Source organism: Oncorhynchus masou, chromosome 21, assembly GCF_036934945.1.
Source record: "Oncorhynchus masou masou isolate Uvic2021 chromosome 21, UVic_Omas_1.1, whole genome shotgun sequence".
NCBI lineage: Eukaryota > Metazoa > Chordata > Actinopteri > Salmoniformes > Salmonidae > Oncorhynchus > Oncorhynchus masou.
This window is the reverse complement of record NC_088232.1, coordinates 54,928,346-54,954,997: the sequence shown is the minus strand read 5'-3', so window position 1 is coordinate 54,954,997 and position 26,652 is coordinate 54,928,346. Positions and strand designations below refer to the sequence as shown.

General features: G+C 46.4%; 2 protein-coding genes and 1 long non-coding RNA gene across 4 annotated transcripts in view; 1 reads left to right on the top strand and 2 right to left on the bottom strand.

Moving 5' to 3' along the window:
- The window catches only part of neff2 (neuronal intermediate filament family member 2), a 5,709-nt gene extending 2,800 nt beyond the window's left edge, over positions 1 to 2,909 (top strand). The window contains 2 exon segments of the mRNA XM_064928802.1: positions 1,717 to 1,841; positions 2,759 to 2,909. Coding sequence (XP_064784874.1) covers positions 1,717 to 1,841; positions 2,759 to 2,810 — 177 coding nt within the window. The 3' untranslated portion in view covers positions 2,811 to 2,909.
- Positions 2,910 to 9,828: 6,919 nt separating this feature from the next.
- On the bottom strand, positions 9,829 to 11,333 carry LOC135508543 (uncharacterized). Its single transcript, XR_010450812.1, has 2 exons — positions 11,083 to 11,333; positions 9,829 to 10,983 (listed from the first exon to the last, which is right to left on the bottom strand). It is a non-coding gene; the product is annotated as an uncharacterized LOC135508543 (long non-coding RNA).
- An 866-nt stretch (positions 11,334 to 12,199) lies between these two features.
- The window catches only part of LOC135508542 (nuclear receptor corepressor 2-like), a 40,563-nt gene continuing 26,110 nt past the window's right edge, over positions 12,200 to 26,652 (bottom strand). The window contains exons 15-18 of one of the 2 annotated variants that reach the window (XM_064928800.1): positions 20,371 to 20,445; positions 19,627 to 19,729; positions 15,435 to 15,538; positions 12,200 to 13,151 (exon numbers count right to left, since the gene is read on the bottom strand). In XM_064928800.1, coding sequence (XP_064784872.1) covers positions 13,034 to 13,151; positions 15,435 to 15,538; positions 19,627 to 19,729; positions 20,371 to 20,445 — 400 coding nt within the window. In that variant the 3' untranslated portion in view covers positions 12,200 to 13,033. The remainder of the gene's footprint in view (positions 13,152 to 15,434; positions 15,539 to 19,626; positions 19,730 to 20,370; positions 20,446 to 26,652) is intronic. The other variant, XM_064928801.1, reaches the window with a different exon arrangement.

Here is a 26,652-nt window from a genome sequence, read left to right as displayed (position 1 = left end):
ACCCCCACCTCACCTCTCCAACCCCCACCTCTCCTCCCCAAACCCCACCTCTCCTCTCCTATCCCCACCTCTCCTCTCCAACCCCCACCTCTCCTCTCCTACCCCCACCTCTCCTCCCCAACCCCAACCCCCACCTCTCCTCCCCTACCCCCACCTCTCCTCCCCTACCCCCACCTCTCCTCTCCTACCCCCACCTCTCCTCTCATACCCCCACCTCTCCTCTCATACCCCCACCTCTCCTCCCCTACCCCCACCTCTCCTCCCCTACCCCCACCTCTCCTCCCCTACCCCCACCTCTCCTCTCCAACCCCCACCCCACCTCACCTCTCCAACCCCCACCTCTCCTCCCCAACCCCAACCCCCACCTCTCCTCTCCTACCCCCACCTCACCTCTCCTCCCCAACCCCCACCTCACCTCTCCTCCCCAACACCCACCCCACCTAACCCCTCCTCCCCAACCCCTCGTCTCCAAACTCTCCTCTCCTTCCCCCACCTCACCTCTCCAACCCCCATCTCTCCTCCCCAACCCCCACCTCACCTCCCCAACCCCCACCTCACCTCACCTCTCCTCTCCTCCCCAACCCCTACCCCTCCTCTCCAACCCCAACCCCTCGTCTCCAACCCCAAACTCTCCTCTCCTACCCCCACCTCACCTCTCCTACCCCCACCTCTCCTCTCCTACCCCCACCTCTCCTCTCCAACCCCCACCTCCCCCACATCTCCTCTCCAACCCCCACCTCTACTCTCCAACCCCCACCTCTCCTCAACCAACCCCCTACCTCTCCTCCCCAACCCCCACCTCCCCTCACCTCCAACCACCTCTCCCCCCCAACCGCCACCTCTCCTCTACTACCCCCACATCTCCTCCCCCCATTTCTCCACTCCACTCCACCCCACCTGTCCACTCCACTCCTCCCCACCTGCTCCTCTCTCTCCTCCCCTCCCGCACATCTCCTCCTCCCCCCACCTCTCCCCACCTATCCATTCCACTCCTCCCCACCTGCTCCTCCCCTCCCCCACATCTCCTCCTCCCCACCTATCCATTCCACTCCTCCTCCCCCCCCATCTTATCCACTCCCCACTCCTCCCCACCTGCTCCTCTCTCTCCTCCCCTCCCCCACATCTCCCCCCCACCCCACTTCTCCTCCTCCCCCCACCTATCCACTCCTCCCCACCTCCTCCTCTCTCTCCTCAGTAGTAATAGATCAGTCTCTGCAGGGAGTCGTTGTGGTCATTGTGTAGAGGTGATGGTCTCCCAGGTTTGTCAGTATTCATGGGCACCTCCATAAGGAGACAAAATGACAGAGGAAGGTCACACCAAAGCTGTTATTCAGCTGAATATGTCCTTCCACTGTTTCTATATTTAGAATAATAAAGATCTGGTCTGAGACCTGGGCTGCATCTCAATACCACCTAATTTCCCATATAGTGTACTACACAGGGCTCTGGTCCAGGGTAATGCATTACATAGGGAACAGTTAGGGTGTCATTTGGAACACAGGCCCTTGCTGTTTTTAATGGACCGGATTGTTTTTTAAAGTGATATTGTTTCAGGTGAGGATAAATGGTCTGTTGTTTCAGGTGAGGATAAATGGTCTGTTGTTTCAGGTGAGGATAAATGGTCTGTTGTTTCAGGTGAGGATAAATGGTCTGTTGTTTCAGGTGAGGATAAATGGTCTGTTGTTTCAGGTGAGGATAAATGGTCTGTTGTTTCAGGTGAGGATAAACGATCTGGAGTGCGACATCAACGAGGCAAAGCAGGAGATGTCTCGCTACCTCAGAGAGTACCAGGACCTTCTCAATGTTAAAATGGCTCTGGACATTGAGATCGCAGCATACAGGTAACCTTAACCTTGGTCAGCCACTCTCAGTCACTCTCAGCCACTCTTTGTCATACGCACATTATGCAGCAAGAAATACACAATACAACAAAATGCTTTACTTTCAAACATGTCAACCTGGATCTACAACAACTTGTGTTTGATACGGCCAACACATTGATACGACCAACACATTGATACGACCAACACATTGATAGACCAACACAATGATACGACCAACACATTGATACGACCAACACACTGATATGACCAACACATTGATACGACCAACACATTGATACGACCAACACATTGATACGACCAACACATTGATACGAGCAACACATTGATACGACCAACACATTGATACGACCAACACATTGATACGACCAACACATTGATACGGCCAACACATTGATAGACCAACACAATGATACGACCAACACAATGATACGACCAACACACTGATATGACCAACACATTGATACGAGCAACACATTGATACGAGCAACACATTGATACGACCAACACATTGATACGAGCAACACATTGACCAACACAATGACCAACACATTGATCAAAATGATGTGCAACACATTGATGACCAACACAATGATACGACCAACACATTGATACGACCAACACATTGATACGACCAACACATTGATACGACCAACACATTGATACGACCAACACATTGATACGGCCAACACAAATTGATACGACCAACACAATGATACGACCAACACAATGATACGACCAACACATTTGACCAACACATTGATACGACCAACACGATGATACGACCAACACGATGATACGACCAACACGATGATACGACCAACACATTGATACGACCAACACATTGATACGACCAACACATTGATACGACCAACACATTGATACGACCAACACTTTAATATATATTTTCTTCACAGGAAACTGCTGGAGGGAGAAGAGTTCAGGCTGACCTTCTCTGCCCTGAACTAAATCCTCTTCACACTGAACCCCAATTACCCCGATATCTCAATAGCCTATACCCTAACCTACCATACTCTTTAGTCTTATTGCCCTACCATTGGTCCTCCTTCCACCCTTACCTAAACCCCAAAAACCCCAAACTACCCCACCTTACCTAAACCCCATACTACCCCACCCTTACCTAAACCCCATACTACCCCACCCTTACCGAAACCCCATATTAACCCACCCATACCAAAACCCCATACTAACCCACCCTTACCTAAACCCCATATTACCCCACCCTTACCTAAACCCCATACTACCCCACCCTTACCTAAACCCCTACCCCACCCCTAAACCCCACCCCCCCCCTAAACCCCATATTACCCCACCCTTACCTAAACTCCATACTACCCCACCCTTACCTATACCCCATACTACCCCACCCTTACCTATACCCCATACTACCCCACCCTTACCTAAACCCCATATTACCCACCCTTACCTAAACCCCAAACTACCCCACCCGGCCCCTAAACCCCACCCTTACCTAAACCCCATACTACCCCACCTTACCTAAACCCCATACTACCCCACCCCACCCCACCCTTACCTAAACCCCATACTACCCCACCCTTACCTAAACCCCATACTACCCCACCCCACCCGTACCTAAACCCCATACTACCCCACCCTTACCTAAACCCCATACTACCCCACCCTTACCTAAACCCCTTACTACCCCACCCCACCCTTACCTAAACCCCATACTACCCCACCCTTACCTAAACCCCTTACTACCCCACCTTACCTAAACCCCATACTACCCCACCCTTACCTAAACCCCTTACTACCCCACCCCACCCTTACCTAAACCCCATACTACCCCACCCTTACCTAAACCCCATACTACCCCACCCTTACCTAAACCCCATACTACCCCACCCTTACCTATACCCCATACTACCCCACCCTTACCTAAACCCCATATTACCCCACCCTTACCTAAACCCCTTACTACCCCACCCTTACCTAAACCCCATACTACCCCACCCTTACCTAAACCCCATACTACCCCACCCTTACCTAAACCCCTTACTACCCCACCCCACCCTTACCTAAACCCCATACTACCCCACCCTTACCTAAACCCCATACTACCCCACCCGGCCCCTAAACCCCATACTACCCCACCTTACCTAAACCCCATACCTTCCTCCCCATAACTCATCCCCACTGTACCACCCTAATCTAGTACCACCCTAATCTTGAACAAACCCCCCTAAGCGTCCTGAACGTCACCCTTCCGAAGACAGATGTGCCCTTGTTCTACACAAGAGGTCCACGATGAAGAGGTCCCCCTTCTTCTCCACACTGATGTTGTGACATCATACATCAACGAAATGGCTGCCAGGCAGAAGACTGCAGAGATACGCTGCACTGCATTAGCTCATACAGCTCAGCCTGTGAGCAATATCCTCCTGCTAGAGTTCCCCATCTCCGCTAGCCTGGTCCCAGATCAGTTTGTGCTGCCATGTCATCGGCTTATGGTCTCTGTCACACCAGCAGAAACAGATCTGGGCTACATCGCCATGATATTCAAGCATCAGGCTCAGTATTTAATTTGACTATCCCCTCCCCCATTGTGCAAACATTTGACCAATTGTTTGTAAAGGAGGACTTTATTCAAATGTAATTTAGCTTTGGATGCTTGGATTGTATCTGTGTGTTGTTCTCATGCTGATAGAAAGCTGTTGTGGGCGTATTGATTAGAAATATATGGATGTGGAGCTCTATCAACAGGATATTGATCCTGAACTGATCAGCACCCCTGGTTCTGTAACCGGTGGAAGAGTAACCTTAAAGTTTATTGATCTTACCTTCTCTGTTACTCTTTCATGATATTTCCATCCTCTTATTAAATTTCCACAAGCTTCAGTCTGGCGAAGATAAGACAATAATTGGTTTTGGCATGCTGTTCACGAAACAATAATACTAAGCCAAGCGGTCTCTTGCCGTATGAATGACAAGCTGTGTGTCAGGAAATGTCATGTAAAGACTGCATTATTAAGAGCTTAGTTACTGGTTTCTCCCTGTGATCTTCGAGAAATAACTCATCTTCTGTTGGCCCTTTTCTGTTCTGTAAGACCTTCCGAACCTAGCCTGGGCACCAGTCTGTTTGTGCTAACATTCCGCTCCTTGCCGCCCCTTGTCACACCAAACATGTTTGTCATATGACACGGAGTACAAGGGGTGGAATGTTAGCACAAAACACGTCTGGATTTCAGACTGGTCTGAACCTACAAGCTACAATAGTACAACTTAGCCTGGTAACAGAAGTATCCAGCCTGGTATCTCAAGCTCTTTGCTGTGCATATGTACGCCGACTGATCCTAGATCTGAAACTATCCCAAGTCTGCACCTTATACTGTACGCGTGGTATACCTGTAAGGGCCAGCAACTTGCTGAATAAAATTACATAACTGAACTGCAAATGATTGCGTAAAATTGTTTTGTATTTTTATATAATGTGATTTGAATTATTCTAGCGTCAGGTCAAACAAAAGCATGTCTTGTAGGCTTTGGGGACCTCTTTATTACTAAAGTAGAAGAGCTTCTTCCTGCCTTCCTCTGATATAGTGACCCATCCAGGGTGATGTAATGTGTAGACTATAGATAACAGTACAGGTGACCTAGTAAAGAGATGTTCTTAACCAGAATAATAAGTCTCCCAGTGATCTGGGGTTATATATATATGTATGTATATATGTTGTTTGTGGGTATAGATCGTATGTTAATTACAGTGTGTATATATATACAGAGCACACACCTTACATATAGGTCAGACACTGAGCAGCACTGCAGCATATCCCACAAACCCCTGTTCCTGGCAGGCAGCCGTGTGAAAATGCAATGTGTTGGCGGCTTGGTGCTGCATTGTTGTATCAGCACGATTCTATCTAGTAGGATGCAGCATAACCTTAACATACTGGGGGGGGGGGGGGGTCACACAGGGAGGGGGAACTCACCCACAAAGAGAGTAAAACATACTGCACCCACTGGAGACACAGAGGGGGACACACACACAGAGAGAGTAAAACATACTGCACACACTGGGGGAGACACAGACATAGACACAGAGAGAGAAAATATCTCCAACTCCTAATCAAACACAACCCAGCAGGCACAGGTCGTTGTATGACGGGCATATTGTGGTTGTTTTTGAAACGTTTTTAAGAGTTATTTTTTCAGACATCAATACGACGTCTTCTCGACTTCCAAAGACAACATTTAAAAACGTCCATATTCAACGAGGAATACGACCTGCCTAAGAGACGTCTTTGTTCTGGCGTCTCTCGTAACTCATATCCTAACGAAAATATGACCTTATTTACGGCCTCCCAATATTACAAATGAAACACTGTGCTCATACCTCTGACAGCAGTTTACTGCAACCCATATGTAGAGCACTTCACACCACTACACCCAGCTCCTATGACAACGGTGAGATCTTCTGGAAAGAGGAAATAGGCTTTTAAAAATAGCAAACACATCCTAAGGTCACATTCACAATCACTGTTGAACATGTATTTTGTACCAGCATATAATTAAGCAATAAGGCCTGAGGGGTGGGTAAATGGCCAATATACCACGGCTAAGGGCTGTTCTTAGGCACGACGCAACACCGAGTGCCTGGACACAGCCCTGAGCCGTGATAAATTGGCCATATGTCACAAACCCCCGAGGTTCCTTATTTCTATTATTTTGGTGACCAACAAAATTTTGGTTACCAGCGAAATTAGAACAGTAAAAAATAACTGTTTTGTCATACCCATTGTCAGCCAATCAGCATTCAGGGCTCGAACCAACCAGTTTATAATTTTCATAAGACAGATATTCATCTTGAAATAACAAAACCCCATCAGTAAGGAATATAACTCGTGTTCAGGGCGCTGTATTCAGATGGACTGTGGATCAAGTTCCTTTGCCTCCATCTGGTGGCCGCTTCTCCTGGTCCTTGCTGGACCTCTGGCTTTAACTGCTCTCTGCCTGAGACTGCATTCACCCAGTTCTAGTGGGTGGTCTGGCCTGCCTGAGACGGCATTCACCCAGTTCTAGTGGGTGGTCTGGCCTGCCTGAGACTGCATTCACCCAGTTCTAGTGGGTGGTCTGGCCTGCCTGAGACAGCATTCACCCAGTTCTAGTGGGTGGTCTGGCCTGCCTGAGACTAGTGGGTGCATTCACCCAGTTCTAGTGGGTGGTCTGGCCTGCCTGAGACTGCATTCACCCAGTTCTAGTGGGTGGTCTGGCCTGCCTGAGACTGCATTCACCCAGTTCTAGTGGGTGGTCTGGCCTGCCTGAGACTGCATTCACCCAGTTCTAGTGGGTGGTCTGGCCTGCCTGAGACTGCATTCACCCAGTTCTAGTGGGTGGTCTGGCCTGCATTCACCCAGTTCTAGTGGGTGGTCTGGCCTGCATTCACCCAGTTCTAGTGGGTGGTCTGGCCTGCATTCACCCAGTTCTAGTGGGTGGTCTGGCCTGCCTGAGACTGCATTCACCCAGTTCTAGTGGGTGGTCTGGCCTGCCTGAGACTGCATTCACCCAGTTCTACTGAGACTGCATTCACCCAGTTCTAGTGGGTGGTCTGGCCTGCCTGAGACTGCATTCACCCAGTTCTAGTGGGTGGTCTGGCCTGCCTGAGACTGCATTCACCCAGTTCTAGTGGGTGGTCTGGCCTGCCTGAGACCGCATTCACCCAGTTCTAGTGGGTGGTCTGGCCTGCCTGAGACTGCATTCACCCAGTTCTAGTGGGTGGTCTGGCCTGCCTGAGACTGCATTCACCCAGTTCTAGTGGGTGGTCTGGCCTGCCTGAGACTGCATTCACCAGTTCAGTGAGACTGCATTCACCCAGTGGGTGGTCTGGCCTGCCTGAGACTGCATTCACCCAGTTCTAGTGGGTGGTCTGGCCTGCCTGAGACTGCATTCACCCAGTTCTAGTGGGTGGTCTGGCCTGCCTGAGCCTGCATTCACCCAGTTCTAGTGGGTGGTCTGGCCTGCATTCACCCAGTTCTAGTGGGTGGAGCCTGCATTCACCCAGTTCTAGTGGGTGGTCTGGCATTCACCCAGTTCTAGTGGGTGGTGCCTGAGACTGCATTCACCCAGTTCTAGTGGGTGGTCTGGCCTGCCTGAGACTAACATTCACCCAGTTCTAGTGGGTGGTCTGGCCTGCCTGAGACTGCATTCACCCAGTTCTAGTGGGTGGTCTGGCCTGCCTGAGTTCTAGTGGGTGGTCGGCATGCATTCACCCAGTTCTAGTGGGTGGTCTGGCCTGCCTGAGTGGGTGGTCTGGGCATTCACCCAGTTCTAGTGGGTGGGTGGTCTGGCCTGCCTGAGACTGCATTCACCCAGTTGCATTCACCCAGTGGGTGGTCTGGCCTGCCTGAGACGGCATTCAACCAGTTCTAGTCTGTCCCCTCGCCCACTAACTAAGCTTGCAGTTTCACATCCGTTACAACTGAGACAACATTCACCCAGTTCTAGTGGGTGGTCTGACCTGCCTGACAAGTCAGCTTATATGAGGGTCCCAAGCCGCACCAGCTCATCAACTGTGTGGGCTGCCCTTCAGACTGCTGGACTATTTCGGGTTACTATATCCAAGTATGAGATTGCCCATTTCCTTTTTCAGCGGGACCAGGCTTCCAGCATGTACACACAACTCTGCACTGACAAGTCTTGGATGCTCTTTTGGCCTTGAATCCTGAAGCCTCTTCGCCCGTCCCCTCAGTCTTCAGAGAGAAATGACCAGAGGAATGCAGTCCTGAATTTGCCCCAGGTATTAACCTGCGACCTTTCAACTCGCCACCAGTCTATGGCTGTGACCTGTAGCACAGTAGTCAGTCACCAACAGCTCACAAACACTATAGACACACACACACACACTACAGCCACACACACACACACTACAGCCACACACACACACACTACAGCCACACACACACACACTACAGCCACACACACACACTACAGCCACACACACACTCTACAGCCACACACACTACAGCCACACACACACACTACAGCCACACACACACACTACAGCCACACACACACACACACACACTACAGCCACACACTACAGCCACACACACACACACTACAGCCACACACACACTACAGCCACACACACACACACACACACACACACACACACACACACTACAGCCACACACACACACACACACACACACTACACACACACACACACACACACACACTACAGCACACACACACACACACACACACACACACACACACACACACACACACACACACACACACACACTACAGCACACACACACACACACACTACAGCCACACACACACACACACACCACACACACACACACTACAGCCACACACACACACACACACACACTACAGCCACACACACACACACACACACACTACAGCCACACACACACACACACACACTGCAGCCACACACTACACACACACACACACCACACACACACACACACACTACAGCCACACACACACACTACAGCCACACACACACACACACACACACACACACTACAGCCACACACACACACACACACTACAGCCACACACACTACAGCCACACACATACACACTACAGCACACACACACACACACACACACACTACACACTACACACACACACACACACACACTACAGCCACACACACACACACTACAGCACACACACACACACATACAGCCACAAATAAAATTGGATTTGACACTATAGACACCTATTTTAGTTGGGAGGAGGTCTTGTCTTCTGTCAATCATACCCACTAATATTCATATTTCAGTGAGCTGATACCTACATATAGTATATCTACTCCAACCAGGGAACCGTGTTAAAGGAGAGGATTAGTCATGACGCAGTAATTAGACATGAGAGGTCTGAACTGAAATGTATATTTCATACACGTCAGCGTGAAAACAGTAACGTGTTCACATTACACCACTAATTAAACACCACACACAAAATAAATCAAAGTATAATCTGAAAGATCATTTTAATGATTCATGGAATGCGTCTGTAACCAAAAGATTTGAAACACAGAAACAAGTCAAGCAATGACATTCAGATCAAAGTAAGTAAAGTCAGGTCAACAGATATCAAATTAAGTGTTTAGAAAACCTAATTTGCAGGCAGCCATGGTAGAACCGGAGACCGAGGTTAAACTGCTAAACATTGCCATCTGGTGGACAGTAGCAGTACTAGCAGTATTGAAATGACAATCTCAACAGAAAAATGAAAAACAGACATAGCTGGCCTAAATCACTGTGTATTATGGCATTCAGCTAGTTTAGTTGTGTTCCCATCCAGTTCTACCTTCGGCGTATTCTCTCGATTATACATTAATACACTTCTTTAAGTCGCAAAATAAAGTCTTTAAAATAAAAGTGGTGCACTTTGATGTGAAAACAGACACTATAAACACAACACAATTTAACAACGCTCCTCTCAAATTCTTTAACACGTTGGACTAATGAAAAACACCAAAGACCATTCCTGATGACACTACATCAAGGAAACCTGTTGATTCAACCGTGTCACAAGGTTTCCATCCAATCTTTTCACGAGTGTAAAGCACACATCGTTTAAACAAACAAACAAACAACAGGTCTGATGCAAACAAACATTTTCGGTAAACTTTCCAAATGTCGACGAAACATGAAACCAGCCAGACTTTATGAAGCAAATATTGATATAATAACCATAATTTCTAAGTTAACTTGTAGTCACAGTTGTGTGGTCCTCCCACAACAACTCAATGGGAACACGTACAGTTTATTAAACTAATAAAATAAGTTATGAACTTCAGTGTGGTGAATGTCCACAGTGATGAGCTTGATGCTCCTTTCCAATAAATATCAAGGGTCTTATTCTGCCCACATGATGATCGATGCTTGGCAGCCGTTTGACAAACACAATGATTCTCTTTTGTCCACTATAATAACACATCTCATGTAGGCTATAGGTGCGCTCCAGCCAGCGGCCCTGTCTCTGCACACTGCCAGCTGTTGGCTAGAACGAACGTATCAATACCAAATCGCAAAAAAGTTTTTTCATGTGCACTATGTAATCACGCACAGCCCGCTACCTGCAACTAGTCAATTTGATGGAAACACAGCCCACTACCTGCAACTAGTCAATTTGATGGAAAACAGTTTTTTTCAATTTGATGGAAACACAGCCCACTACCTGCAATAGTAATTTGATGGAAACACAGCCCGCTACCTGCAACTAGTCAATTTGATGGAAACACAGCCCACTACCTGCAACTAGTCAATTTGATGGAAACACAGCCTGTTATCTACAACTAGTCAATTTGATGGAAACACAGCCCACTACCTGCAACTAGTCAATTTGATGGAAACACAGCCCACTACCTGCAACTAGTCAATTTGATGGAAACACAGCCCACTACCTGCAACTAGTCAATTTGATGGAAACACAGCCCACTACCTGCAACTAGTCAATTTGATGGAAACACACCTGCAACTAGTCAATTTGATAGCCTGTTATCTACAACTAGTCAATTTGATGGAAACACAGCCCGTGTCAATTTGATGGAAACACAGCCCACTACCTGCAACTAGTCAATTTGATGGAAACACAGCCTGTTATCTACAACTAGTCAATTTGATGGAAACACAGCCCGCTACCTGCAACTAGTCAATTTGATGGAAACACAGCCCACTACCTGCAACTAGTCAATTTGATGGAAACACAGCCTGTTATCTACAACTAGTCAATTTGACGGAAACACAGCCTGTTATCTTAAACTAGTCAATTTGATGGAAACACAGCCCACTACCTGCAACTAGTCAATTTGATGGAAACACAGCCCGTTATCTACAACTAGTCAATTTGATGGAAACACAGCCTGTTATCTACAACTAGTCAATTTGATGGAAACACAACTACCTGCAACTAGTCAATTTGATGGAAAACATGTTATCACTAACAACATGTCAGTCAATTTGATGGGAGCTATCTACAACTAGTCAATTTGATGGAAACACAGCCCATCTACAACTAGTCAATTTGATGGAAACACAGCCTGTTAAAATAGTCAATTTGATGGAAACAATCTCTGTCAATTTGGGAAAACATGTCTAGCAAGGGGAACATGTCAGCAAGGGGAACATGTCAGCAAGGGGAACATGTCAGTAGGGGAACATGTCAGCAAGGGGAACATGTCAGCAAGGGGAACATGTCAGCAAGGGGAACATGTCAGCAAGGGGAACATGTCAGCAAGGGGAACATGTCAGCAAGGGGAACATGTCAGCAAGGGGAACATGTCAGCAAGGGGAACATGTCAGCAAGGGGAACATGTCAGGGGAACATGTCAGCAAGGGGAACATGTCAGCAAGGGGAACATGTCAGCAAGGGGAACATGTCAGCAAGGGGAACATGTCAGCAAGGGGAACATGTCAGCAAGGGGAACATGTCAGCAAGGGGAACATGTCAGCAAGGGGAACATGTCAGCAAGGGGAACATGTCAGCAAGGGGAACATGTCAGCAAGGGGAACATGTCAGCAAGGGGAACATGTCAGCAAGGGGAACATGTCAGCAAGGGGAACATGTCAGCAGGGGAACATGTCAGCAAGGGGAACATGTCAGCAAGGGGAACATGTCAGCAAGGGGAACATGTCAGCAAGGGGAACATGTCAGCAAGGGGAACATGTCAGCAAGGGGAACATGTCAGCAAGGGGAACATGTCAGCAAGGGGAACATGTCAGCAAGGGGAACATGTCAGCAAGGGGAACATGTCAGCAGGGGGAACATGTCAGCAGGGGGAACATGTCAGTAAGGGGAACATGTCAGTAAGGGGAACATGTCAGTAAGGGGAACATGTCAGTAAGGGGAACATGTCAGTAAGGGGAACATGTCAGTAGAAGCCGTGATTCTGTCCCAGCGGACCATTCCAAGAAACAGGATTAGCAAATTAGCCAGCTAACTTTGAAAAACAACAGCGACATATAACTACATTTCCTAGTTGATAAAAAAAAAAAAATTAGATTTGTTTATTGGTTGTTGAGTCAATTATAGCTTATCGAATTTTAAGTCTACTTATATAACTTTTACATTTTTTAAAAAGCATATTTGAAAAGTACGCCTGGGAGGGGAAACCTCATTGATCCAGCTTCGAGGACCAGGTTATTGGTGTGTGGCTGTCTGCTGTTCACTTGTTGACCTTGTCCCTGTCGATGCCCTTGTGTTGTGGCACGTGTCTGAAGATGCAGGTATTGTGTCGGACACAGCCTGTGGTCCTCCAGAAGTAACACTCCTGACTCTTCTCTCTGTAACACACGGACAACAGCCTTCAGAATACACAGACTGAAATGTTACCTGGTGACAGCTGCCGATGTCGAAAGGGCTTTATGAATAAACATGGGGGTTTTCAGACACTCAGGGGGGTCCGTTAGAATAGGAAAATAGACAAGGTGTCGTTGTGAATCAACAGTTCCTCTTGTTATGTCAGTCACTGACAATCAGTCATTTAGCTATGTCAGCTAACATGGTTTCAGAGTGGTAAATTAGCCTAGCCGGCTATCTAAACGTGTAGTAAAAGCATGGTCGAACTACCGACCGGAGGGCCCTCATGGATTTTGATAGTCACATCACTAAAAACTGCAAACATTTCCTCTAAAGTCAAAATGTATAGAATTGCATGACATTTGGTAAAATGTTGAATCTTCTCTCCACCCCATGGTACAATGTTGAATCTTCTCTCCACCCCATGGTAAAATGCTGAATCTTCTCTCCACCCCATGGTAAAATGTTGAATCTTCTCTCCACCCCATGGTAAAATGCTGAATCTTCTCTCCACCCCCATCTTCTCTCCACCCCATGGTAAAATGCTGAATCTTCTCTCCACCCCATGGTAAAATGCTGAATCTTCTCTCCACCCCATGGTAAAATGCTGAATCTTCTCTCCACCCCATGGTAAAATGCTGAATCTTCTCTCCACCCCATGGTAAAATGCTGAATCTTCTCTCCACCCCATGGTAAAATGCTGAATCTTCTCTCCACCCCATGGTAAAATGCTGAATCTTCTCTCCACCCCATGGTAAAATGCTGAATCTTCTCTCCACCCCATGGTAAAATGCTGAATGTAAAATGCTGAATCTTCTCTCCACCCCATGGTAAAATGCTTCTCTCCACCCCATGGTAAAATGCTGAATCTTCTCTCCACCCCATGGTAAAATGCTGAATCTTCTCTCCACCCCATGGTAAAATGCTGAATCTTCTCTCCACCCCATGGTAAAATGCTGAATCTTCTCTCCACCCCATGGTAAAATGCTGTAAAATGCTTCTTCTCTCCACCCCATGGTAAAATGCTGAATCTTCTCTCCACCCCATGGTAAAATGAATCTTCTCTCCACCCCATGTAAAATGCTGAATCTTCTCTCCACCCCATGGTAAACCCCATGGTAAAATGCTGAATCTTCTCTCCACCCCATGGTAAAATGCTGAATCTTCTCTCCACCCCATGGTAAAATGCTGAATCTTCTCTCCACCCCATGGTAAAATGCTGAATCTTCTCTCCACCCCATGGTAAAATGCTGAATCTTCTCTCCACCCCATGGTAAAATGCTGAATCTTCTCTCCATCCCATGGTAAAATGCTGAATCTTCTCTCCATCCCATGGTAAAATGCTGAATCTTCTCTCCATCCCATGGTAAAATGCTGAATCTTCTCTCCATCCCATGGTAAAATGCTGAATCTTCTCTCCATCCCATGGTAAAATGCTGTCCACCCCATGGTAAAATGAACTCTAAAAATAAAATAATAATCTCTCCACTGTCAAGAGGTGGGCTGCTAAAAATGTTTTGCTCCAAATGTGGTGGGGTCCGCACAACTGTGGCCCCTCATGAGTTCAGACTTTGTATGAGTCTCTCTATGTGAATCAGATTTCGGAGCTCTGACTGCGTCGGATGCCAACCACACCCCCCACCCCTCCAGGGGAATGTTGTCAGAAGTCCTCTCAGAAAAGTTATCACATGACATTTACGTGCCATGTCTGACCATTATTGCAGAGAGATTACTGGCCGGGGTAGGTAGAAGCTGAGGCGTCAGAACTGGGACTACTGCTAGGCCTCCACAATGTAAATACAGTCATGACTTTCCTTCCTGGTTGAGGATCAAACAGAGAACCCCCCCCCCCACCAGAGAGGAAGGACGGGGGGGGTCTTATGACTAACGACCATAAACTCTCTCTGGACCTGTGGAACAAAGTCATCTGATGTGTGTGTAGAGAAGAGAACGTGCCGCCAAAACTCCAACATCCAAAAGTGGATAATGAAACAATATTTGTAACATAAAGAATGTGGGAAATGGTTGGTGGGGATGGAAACAATAATTATGGCATATCATTTAGCATGCTGTGATGTCATGCTGTGATGTCATAACTCATTAAACAAACTTTATCCGTGGTGCCCCAAGTTATTAATGAGTTAATCGTTCCATGATTAATTTAATCCCGTAATAACTAAACTATAGTTAGTTGATGTGATAAAATAGCCGCCATCACATGAATGATAGACATGTCACGACAACAAGAGGCTGTATTTTCTACTCACGGTGCGTTGGTGAGGGTGAAAGCTAATTGGGACAAGCCCAGTTTCTTCTGCATCACTCTATCGGGGTGACGGACAGCCAGCATCACTCCGTTCAACACCTCACCCTGACAGACAAGACACAGACTTTAAACAGCTGGAGACTCAGTGCAGGCTGATAGAACCAAGTTCTATCTCTGCAAATCTAGTGTTGACAGGCCGATATATGACAGAGAACAATATATATATTAGAGGTCGACCGATTAATCGGAATGGCCGATTAATTAGGGACGATTTCAAGTTTTCATAACAAATCGGAAATCGGTATTTTTTGGCCGCCGATTAATTTCTTACACCTTTATTTTACTAGGCAAGTCAGTTAATTAAGAACACATTCTTATTTTCAATGACGGCCTGGGAACGGTGGGTTAACTGCCTTGTTCAGGGGCCGAACGACAGATTTTCACCTTGTCGGCTCGGAGGATCCAATCTTGCAACCTTACAGTTAACTAATCCAACACAATAATGACCTGCCTCTCATTGCACTCCGAGGAGCCTGCCTGTTACGCGAATGCAGTAGAAGCCAAGGTAAGTTGCTAGCTAGCATTAAACATATCTTATAAAAAACAATCAATCATAATCACTAGTTAACTACACAGGGTTGATGATATTACTAGTTTATCTACCGTGTCCTGCATTGCATATAATCGATGCAACGCTGGGGGATGATTTAACAAAAGCGCATTTGCGAAAAAAGCACAATCGTTGGACGACTGTACCTCACCAAACACCAATGCCTTTCTTAAAATCAATACACAGAAGTATATCTTTTTAAACCTGCATATTTAGCTAAAAGAAATCTAGATTAGCAGACAATATTAACCAGGTGAAATTGTGTCATTTCTATTGCTGTCATTACACGCAGAGTCAGGGTATATGCAACAGTTTGGGCAGCCTGGCTCATTGCGAACTAATATTCCAGAATTTTACGTAATTATGACATAACATTGATGGTTGTGCAATGTAACAGCAATATTTAGACTTAGGGATGTCACCTGTTAGATAAAATACAGAACGGTTCCGTATTTCACTGAAATAAACGTTTTGTTCTCGAAATGATAGTTTCCGGATTCGACCATATTAATGACCAAAGGCTCATATTTGTGTGTGTTATTATGTTATAATTAAGTCTGATTTGATAGAGCAGTCTGACTGAGCGGTGATAGGCAGCAGCAGGCCCATAACCATTCATTCAAACAGCACTTTTGTGCGTTTTGCCAGCAGCTCTTCGCAAGCACAGCTCTGTTTATGACTTCAAGCCTATCAGCCTAATGGCTGGTGTAACCGATGTGAAATGGCTAGCGAGTTAGCTGGGTGTGCGCTAATAGCGTTTCAAACGTCACTCGCTCTGAGCCTTCTAGTAGTTGTTCCCCTTGCTCTGCATGGGTAACGCTGCTTCGAGGGTGGCTGTTGTCGATGTGTTCCTGGTTCGAGCCCAGGTAGGGGCGAGGAGAGGGACGGAAGCTATACTATTACACTGGCAATGCTAAAGAGCCTATAAGAACATCCAATAGTCAAAGGTATATGAAATACAAATGGTATAGAGAAAAATAGTCCTATAAATACTATATTAACCTAAAACCTCTTACCTGGGAATATCGAAGACTCATGTTAAAAGGAACCACCAGCTTTCATATGTTCTCATGTTGAGCAAGGAACTGAAACGTCATCCTTCTTACATGGCACATATTGCACTTTTACTTCTCCAACACTTTGTTTCTGCCTTATTTAAACCTAATTGAACATGTTTCATTATTTATTTGAGGCTAAATAGATTTTTATTGATGTATTATATTAAGTTAAAATAAGTGTTCATTCAGTATTGTTGTAATTGTCATTATTACAAATAAATATATATATATATTTTTTTTAAAGAAACATCGGACGATTAATCAGTATCTGCTTTTTTGATCCTCCAATAATCGGTATCGGCGTTGAAAAATCAGAATCGGTCGACCTCTAATATATATATGACAGACCGATAGTAACAGACACTGGCAGACGTACGGCGGCAACAGACCGTAAAAGGAGTCCAGCCATAAGCAGACAGCAACAGACAGCAACAGACAGTAGCAGGCAGCAACAGACAGCAGCAGGCAGCAACAGACAGTAGCATGCAGCAACAGACAGCAGCAGGCAGCAACAGACAGCAACAGACAGCAACAGACAGTAGCAGGCAGCAACAGACAGTAGCAGGCAGCAACAGACAGCAGCAGGCAGCAACATACAGCAGCAGGCAGCAACAGACAGTAACAGGCAGAAACAGACAGTAGCATGCAGCAACAGACCGTAAAAGGAGTCCAGCCATAAGCAGGCAGCAACAGACAGTAGCAGGCAGCAACAGACAGCAGCAGGCAGCAACAGGCAGAAACAGACAGTAGCATGCAGCAACAGACAGTAGCAGGCAGAAACAGACAGCAACAGACAGCAGCAGGCAGCAACAGACAGCAGCAGGCAGCAACAGACAGTAGCAGGCAGCAACAGACAGCAGCAGGCAGCAACAGACAGTAGCAGGCAGCAACAGACAGCAGCAGGCAGCAACAGACAGCAGCAGGCAGCAACAGACAGTAGCAGGCAGCAACAGACAGCAGCAGGCAGCAACAGACAGTAGCAGGCAGCAACAGACAGTAGCAGGCAGCAACAGACAGTAGCAGGCAGCAACAGACAGTAGCAGGCAGCAACAGACAGCAGCAGGCAGCAACAGACAGTAGCAGGCAGCAACAGACAGTAACAGGCAGAAACAGACAGTAGCATGCAGCAACAGACCGTAAAAGGAGTCCAGCCATAAGCAGACAGCAACAGACAGCAACAGACAGTAGCAGGCAGCAACAGACAGCAGCAGGCAGCAACAGACAGCAGCAGGCAGCAGCAGGCAGCAACAGACAGTAACAGGCAGAAACAGACAGTAGCATGCAGCAACAGACAGTAGTAACAGGCAGAAATAGACAGTAGCAGGCAGAAACAGACAGCAACAGACAGTAGCAGGCAGCAAAAGGCAGCAACAAGCAGCAACAGGCGTACAGAAATAGACAGTAGCAGGCAGCTACAGACAGTAACAACAGGCAGAAACAGACAGCTACAGACAGTAACAACAGGCAGAAACAGACAGTAGCAACAGGCAGAAACAAACAGTAGCAGGCAGCAACAGGCGTAGCAGGCAGCAATAGACAGTAGCAGGCAGCTACAGACAGTAACAACAGGCAGAAACAGACAGTAACAACAGGCAGAAACAGACAGTAGCAACAGGCAGAAACAGACAGTAGCAACAGGCAGAAACAGACAGTAGCAGGCAGCAACAGGCAGCAACAGGCGTACAGAAATAGACAGTAGCAGGCAGCTACAGACAGTAACAACAGGCAGAAACAGGCAGCTACAGACAGTAACAACAGGCAGAAACAGACAGTAGCAACAGGCAGAAACAAACAGTAGCAGGCAGCAACAGGCGTACAGCAATAGACAGTAGCAGGCAGCTACAGACAGTAACAACAGGCAGAAACAGACAGTAACAACAGGCAGAAACAGACAGTAGCAACAGGCAGAAACAGACAGTAGCAACAGGCAGAAACAGACAGTAGCAGGCAGCAACAGGCAGCAACAGGCGTACAGAAATAGACAGTAGCAGGCAGCTACAGACAGTAACAGGCAGAAACAGGCATCTTTGAGCAGTCTCAGATGTCCTGATATTTTCGAACAGGTTTGATTTTATCAGCCCAAAATCTGCAAAGATCTTGAAGGTGGAGCTGAGCAGCGACACATTTTGAGAACGATGAACAGCAATAGCCAATGAGAGCTCGCCAGAGAAAAATCCAGTCTCATCGTTTAGTGGGTGACCCAGTCTCATCGTTTAGTGGGTGACCCAGTCTCATCGTTTAGTGGGTGACCCAGTCTCATCGTTTAGTGGGTGACCCAGTCTCATCGTTTAGTGGGTGACCCAGTCTCATCGTTTAGTGGGTGACCCAGTCTCATCGTTTAGTGGGTGACCCTGTTATTACGATTTTAAAAGTGGTGTAGTGTACAGACAGAGAGGTACAGACAGAGAGGGGCAGACAGAGAGGTACAGACAGAGAGGTACAGACAGAGAGGTGCAGACAGAGAGGGGCAGACAGAGAGGGGCAGACATAGAGGGGCAGACAGAGAGGGGCAGACAGAGGCTTACATTTAGAGTCCTGATGGCTCTCTCACAGTGGTCCATGTTGGTGTAGTTGATAAATGCACAGTTGGAAGAGCGCAAGATTTTGATACTGTGGATCGTCCCAGCACTGGCAGAGAGACAATACAACCCATTAACAGTCTTACGTTACAGTTTTTATATATATATATATATATATATATATATATATATATATATATATATATATATATATATATATATATATATAGAGAGAGAGAGAGATAGAGATATATATAGATATATAGAGAGAGAGAATCCAGGGCCAAGACGTGTTGCCTCAGCTGAACAGGGTGGTTATGTGCTGCTAGAGAAGGGGAAGGAGGTGGAAGAAAGAGGAACAGGAGAAGAACAGGAGGTGGAGACAGGAGAGGAGGTGGAGACAGGAGAGGTGGTGGAGACAGGAGAGGTGGTGGAGACAGGAGAGGTGATGGAGACAGGAGAGGTGATGGAGACAGGAGAGGTGATGGAGACAGGAGAGGTGATGGAGACAGGAGAGGTGATGGAGACAGGAGAGGTGATGGAGACAGGAGAGGTGATGGAGACAGGAGAGGTGATGGAGACAGGAGAGGAGGTGGAGACAGGAGAGGAGGTGGAGACAGGAGAGGAGGTGGAGACAGGAGAGGTGATGGAGACAGGAGAGGTGATGGAGACAGGAGAGGTGATGGAGACAGGAGAGGTGATGGAGACAGGAGAGGTGATGGAGACAGGAGAGGAGGAGGATGTTCCTACCTGCTGAAGAGGCTGTGTAGCATTGGTTGTGTTGTGTTGGGCCCCAAACAGCCAACATATACAGGAAACAGACTGCTGTGGAGAGAGAAACATCTTCAGTGGCAGGAAGTCCGATGAAAAGTAAGTCCAACAGTACCCAGCTATCAGACTCAAAGCTACACATCAACGGTACCCAGCTATCAGACTCAAAGCTACACATCAACAGTACCCAGCTATCAGACTCAAAGCTACACATCAACAGTACCCAGCTATCAGACTCAAAGCTACACATCAACAGTACCCAGCTATCAGACTCAAAGCTACACATCAACAGTACCCAGCTATCAGACTCAAAGCTACACATCAACAGTACCCAGCTATCAGACTCAAAGCTACACATCAACGGTACCCAGCTATCAGACTCAAAGCTACAAAACAACAGTACCCAGCTATCAGACTCAAAGCTACACATCAACAGTACCCAGCTATCAGACTCAAAGCTACACATCAACAGTACCCAGCTATCAGACTCAAAGCTACACATCAACAGTACCCAGCTATCAGACTCAAAGCTACAAAACAACAGTACACATTATATTGACAACAGTGTGCTATAACAGACAGCCCTAGACTCTTACTGTATGATAGCCATGCTAGGGCTCGCCAGAGTAACCAGTCAAACAGGGCTCGCCAGAGTAACCATTCAAACAGGGCTGTTCAAGGTCACGTCTCCAGAGCGACACACAGAAGTAACCCGGGTCAACGCCCTGCTCAAGGTCACGTCTCCAGAGCGACACACAGAAGTAACCCGGGTCAGCGCCCTGCTCAAGGTCACGTCGACAGATCTCCCACCAACCCTCCCAAGATCCCCCCCCCATTTCCCCAACAGCTGCCTCTCAACCATCGAAGACCCCCCACCCCCTGAGAAAATAATAATACTTCCACCCCCCCAATGCACCAACCAACAAAATGAACAACAGAGAAAGGAAAACAGAAAACAATGCAAAAAACCTAAAAACATCAAGGCCAACTGAAATCATAACATCAAGGCCAACTAAAATCATAACATCAAGGCCAACTGAAATCATAACATCAAGGCCAACTGAAATCATAACATCAAGGCCAACTAAAATCATAACATCAAGGCCAACTAAAATCATAACATCAAGGCCAACTAAAATCATAACATCAAGGCCAACTGAACATGTTTCAGTGCATCTATGGCACTATTTACCGTCTGTGTGTCCGCGTATGTGCATTTGATAAATGAGAGTGTGTGTATGTGTACAAACACCTGCACGGCATCAGCCTCAGACAAACCAGCATCAGCTGAAACACTGCCCCTCACTGTCATTCAAATCTACTTTTTGTTATGTTTTTTAATTCTTTGACCGTCACTATTCCCCACCCAGCAACTCCACATCCCAACCCTCAGCCCATCCCATCTATCTCCAACTCCACATCCCAACCCTCTGCTTCCCTCAGCCCATCCCATCTATCTCCAACGCCACTTCCCAACCCTCAGCCCATCCCATCTATCTCCAACGCCACATCCCAACCCTCAGCCCATCCCATCTATCTCCAACTCCACATCCCAACCCTCAGCCCATCCCATCTATCTCCAACTCCACATCCCAACCCTCAGCCCATCCCATCTATCTCCAACTCCACATCCCAACCCTCTGCTTCCCTCAGCCCATCCCATCTATCTCCAACTCCACATCCCAACCCTCAGCCTATCCCATCTATCTCCAACTCCACATCCCAACCCTCTGCTTCCCTCAGCCCATCCCATCTATCTCCAACTCCACATCCCAACCCTCTGCTTCCCTCAGCCCATCCCATCTATCTCCAACTCCACATCCCAACCCTCAGCCCATCCCATCTATCTCCAACTCCACATCCCAACCCTCAGCCCATCCCATCTATCTCCAACTCCACATCCCAACCCTCTGCTTCCCTCAGCCCATCCCATCTATCTCCAACGCCACATCCCAACCCTCAGCCCATCCCATCTATCTCCAACTCCACATCCCAACCCTCTGCTTCCCTCAGCCTATCCCATCTATCTCCAACTCCACATCCCAACCCTCTGCTTCCCTCAGCCTATCCCATCTATCTCCAACTCCACATCCCAACCCTCTGCTTCCCTCAGCCCATCCCATCTATCTCCAACTCCACATCCCAACCCTCAGCCCATCCCATCTATCTCCAACGCCACATCCCAACCCTCAGCCCATCCCATCTATCTCCAACTCCACATCCCAACCCTCTGCTTCCCTCAGCCCATCCCATCTATCTCCAACGCCACATCCCAACCCTCAGCCCATCCCATCTATCTCCAAGTAGCCACATCCCAACCCTCAGCCCCTCCCATCTATCTCCAACGCCACATCCCAACCCTCAGCCCATCCCATCTATCTCCAACGCCACATCCCAACCCTCAGCCCATCCCATCTATCTCCAACGCCACATCCCAACCCTCAGCCCCTCCCATCTATCTCCAACGCCACATCCCAACCCTCAGCCCATCCCATCTATCTCCAACTCCACATCCCAACCCTCAGCCCATCCCATCTATCTCCAACGCCACATCCCAACCCTCAGCCCATCCCATCTATCTCCAACGCCACATCCCAACCCTCAGCCCATCCCATCTATCTCCAACGCCACATCCCAACCCTCAGCCCCTCCCATCTATCTCCAACGCCACATCCCAACCCTCAGCCCATCCCATCTATCTCCAACGCCACATCCCAACCCTCAGCCCATCCCATCTATCTCCAACGCCACATCCCAACCCTCAGCCCATCCCATCTATCTCCAACGCCACATCCCAACCCTCATGAAAGGCCAACTGAACATGCCCATCCCATCTATCTCCAACTCCACATCCCAACCCTCAGCCCATCCCATCTATCTCCAACTCCACATCCCAACCCTCTGCTTCCCTCAGCCCATCCCATCTATCTCCAACTCCACATCCCAACCCTCAGCCCATCCCATCTATCTCCAACGCCACATCCCAACCCTCAGCCCATCCCATCTATCTCCAACTCCACATCCCAACCCTCTGCTTCCCTCAGCCCATCCCATCTACCTCCAACTCCACATCCCAACCCTCTGCTTCCCTCAGCCCATCCCATCTCCAACGCCACATCCCAACCCTCAGCCCATCCCATCTATCTCCAACTCCACATCCCAACCCTCTGCTTCCCTCAGCCCATCCCATCTATCTCCAACTCCACATCCCAACCCTCAGCCCATCCCATCTATCTCCAACTCCACATCCCAACCCTCAGCCCATCCCATCTATCTCCAACGCCACATCCCAACCCTCAGCCCATCCCATCTATCTCCAACTCCACATCCCAACCCTCAGCCCATCCCATCTATCTCCAACGCCACATCCCAACCCTCAGCCCATCCCATCTATCTCCAACGCCACATCCCAACCCTCAGCCCATCCCATCTATCTCCAACTCCACATCCCAACCCTCTGCTTCCCTCAGCCCATCCCATCTATCTCTGCCACCCTCTTCGGATTTCTATGCACCATTAACAATGCTGTGATGTTTAACGTACAATTTCAATCTATCGAATATAATCTACAGATTGCCTGTTGAAGATCAATACTTTTACTAAGAGTATTAGTATATTAGTAACTGACTGACCCGGTCTCTCCAGATCAATACTTTTACTAAGAGTATTAGTATATTAGTGACTGACTGACCCGGTCTCTCCAGATCAATACTTTTACCAAGAGTATTAGTATATTAGTAACTGACTGACCCGGTTTCTCCAGATCTCCTAACATCAATACTTCTACTAAGAGTATTAGTATATTAGTAATTGACTGACCCGGTCTCTCCAGATCAATACTTTTACTAAGAGTATTAGTATATTAGTAACTGACTGACCCGGTCTCTCCAGATCAATACTTTTACTAAGAGTATTAGTATATTAGTAATTGACTGACCCGGTCTCTCCAGATCAATACTTTTACTAAGAGTATTAGTATATTAGTAACTGACTGACCCGGTCTCTCCAGATCAATACTTTTACTAAGAGTATTAGTATATTAGTAATTGACTGACCCGGTCTCTCCAGATCAATACTTTAACTAAGAGTATTAGTATATTAGTAATTGACTGACCAGGTCTCTCCAGATCAATACTTTTACTAAGAGTATTAGTATATTAGTAACTGACTGACCCGGTCTCTCCAGATCAATACTTTTACTAAGAGTATTAGTATATTAGTAATTGACTGACCCGGTCTCTCCAGATCAATACTTTTACTAAGAGTATTAGTATATTAGTAACTGACTGACCCGGTCTCTCCAGATCAATACTTTTACTAAGAGTATTAGTATATTAGTAACTGACTGACCCGGTCTCTCCAGATCAATACTTTTACTAAGAGTATTAGTATATTAGTAATTGACTGACCCGGTCTCTCCAGATCAATACTTTAACTAAGAGTATTAGTATATTAGTAATTGACTGACCAGGTCTCTCCAGATCAATACTTTTACTAAGAGTATTAGTATATTAGTAACTGACTGACCCGGTCTCTCCAGATCAATACTTTTACTAAGAGTATTAGTATATTAGTAATTGACTGACCCGGTCTCTCCAGATCAATACTTTTACTAAGAGTATTAGTATATTAGTAACTGACTGACCCGGTCTCTCCAGATCAATACTTTTACTAAGAGTATTAGTATATTAGTAACTGACTGACCCGGTCTCTCCAGATCAATACTTTTACTAAGAGTATTAGTATATTAGTAACTGACTGACCCGGTCTCTCCAGATCAATACTTTTACTAAGAGTATTAGTATATTAGTAATTGACTGACCTGGTCTCTCCAGATCTCCTAACAGTACTATTTCTAGGGTCAATTTTAGATCAATGTTCTGCATTTTCAGGCATCCCTGAACCTAAGACCAGAACCAGGCTCCCTGAGGCAATACCTAAATAAATGGTCTGTTGATTGTGTCTCCTCACAACATCTGCAGAGCTTCTATGATTTTATGCCCCAAATATTCAACATTTTGTTGGTGGCAAGAATTCTATATAATAATTTTAGCTGAAAAGCACGAAACTTCCCGAATGACAATTCCACCATTCCAATTTACAATCATTTAATATCAAAATACCATTTTCAAACCTCTTTACAGGTATTTTATAAACCAGCACATTGAGTTCAGCCATTTGTTCTCTCTTTTCAGGGGGATTGTAACCAGCTCTGTAACGCTGGTAATAAAGAGAGAAACTTTGAAAAAGGTATAATTTTCAATTAATCAAAAATGAGACAATCTGCACAAAGGCAAAATGGCTATTTTTAAACAATGGACAAGCTTTTCTTATTAACCTACACGTTTTATTTTGTCTGCTTCAGCGTCCCAGATAAAGCAAAATATTGTTTTGCTCATATGATTTGAAAAATGAATCATCAGCTCCATAAGTAAGTGAGAAAACTGAGATATGACGAAGGAGTTAATCAGAACAATGTTTCCATAAATAGACTGAGATATGATGAAGGAGTTAATCAGAACAATGTGTCCATAAATAGACTGAGATATGACGAAGGAGTTAATCAGAACAATGTTTCCATAAATAGACTGAGATATGACGAAGGAGTTAATCAGAACAATGTTTCCATAAATAGACTGAGATATGACGAAGGAGTTAATCAGAACAATGTTTCCATAAATAGACTGAGATATGACGAAGGAGTTAATCAGAACAATGTTTCCATAAATAGACTGAGATATGACGAAGGAGTTAATCAGAACAATGTGTCCATAAATAGACTGAGATATGACGAAGGAGTTAATCAGAACAATGTTTCCATAACTAGACTGAGATATGACGAAGGAGTTAATCAGAACAATGTTTCCATAACTAGACTGAGATATGACGAAGGAGTTAATCAGAACAATGTTTCCATAACTAGACTGAGATATGACGAAGGAGTTAATCAGAACAATGTTTCCATAACTAGACTGAGATATGACGAAGGAGTTAATCAGAACAATGTTTCCATAACTAGACTGAGATATGACGAAGGAGTTAATCAGAACAATGTTTCCATAACTAGACTGAGATATGACGAAGGAGTTAATCAGAACAATGTTTCCATAACTAGACTGAGATATGACGAAGGAGTTAATCAGAACAATGTTTCCATAACTAGACTGAGATATGACGAAGGAGTTAATCAGAACAATGTTTCCATAACTAGACTGAGATATGACGAAGGAGTTAATCAGAACAATGTTTCCATAACTAGAC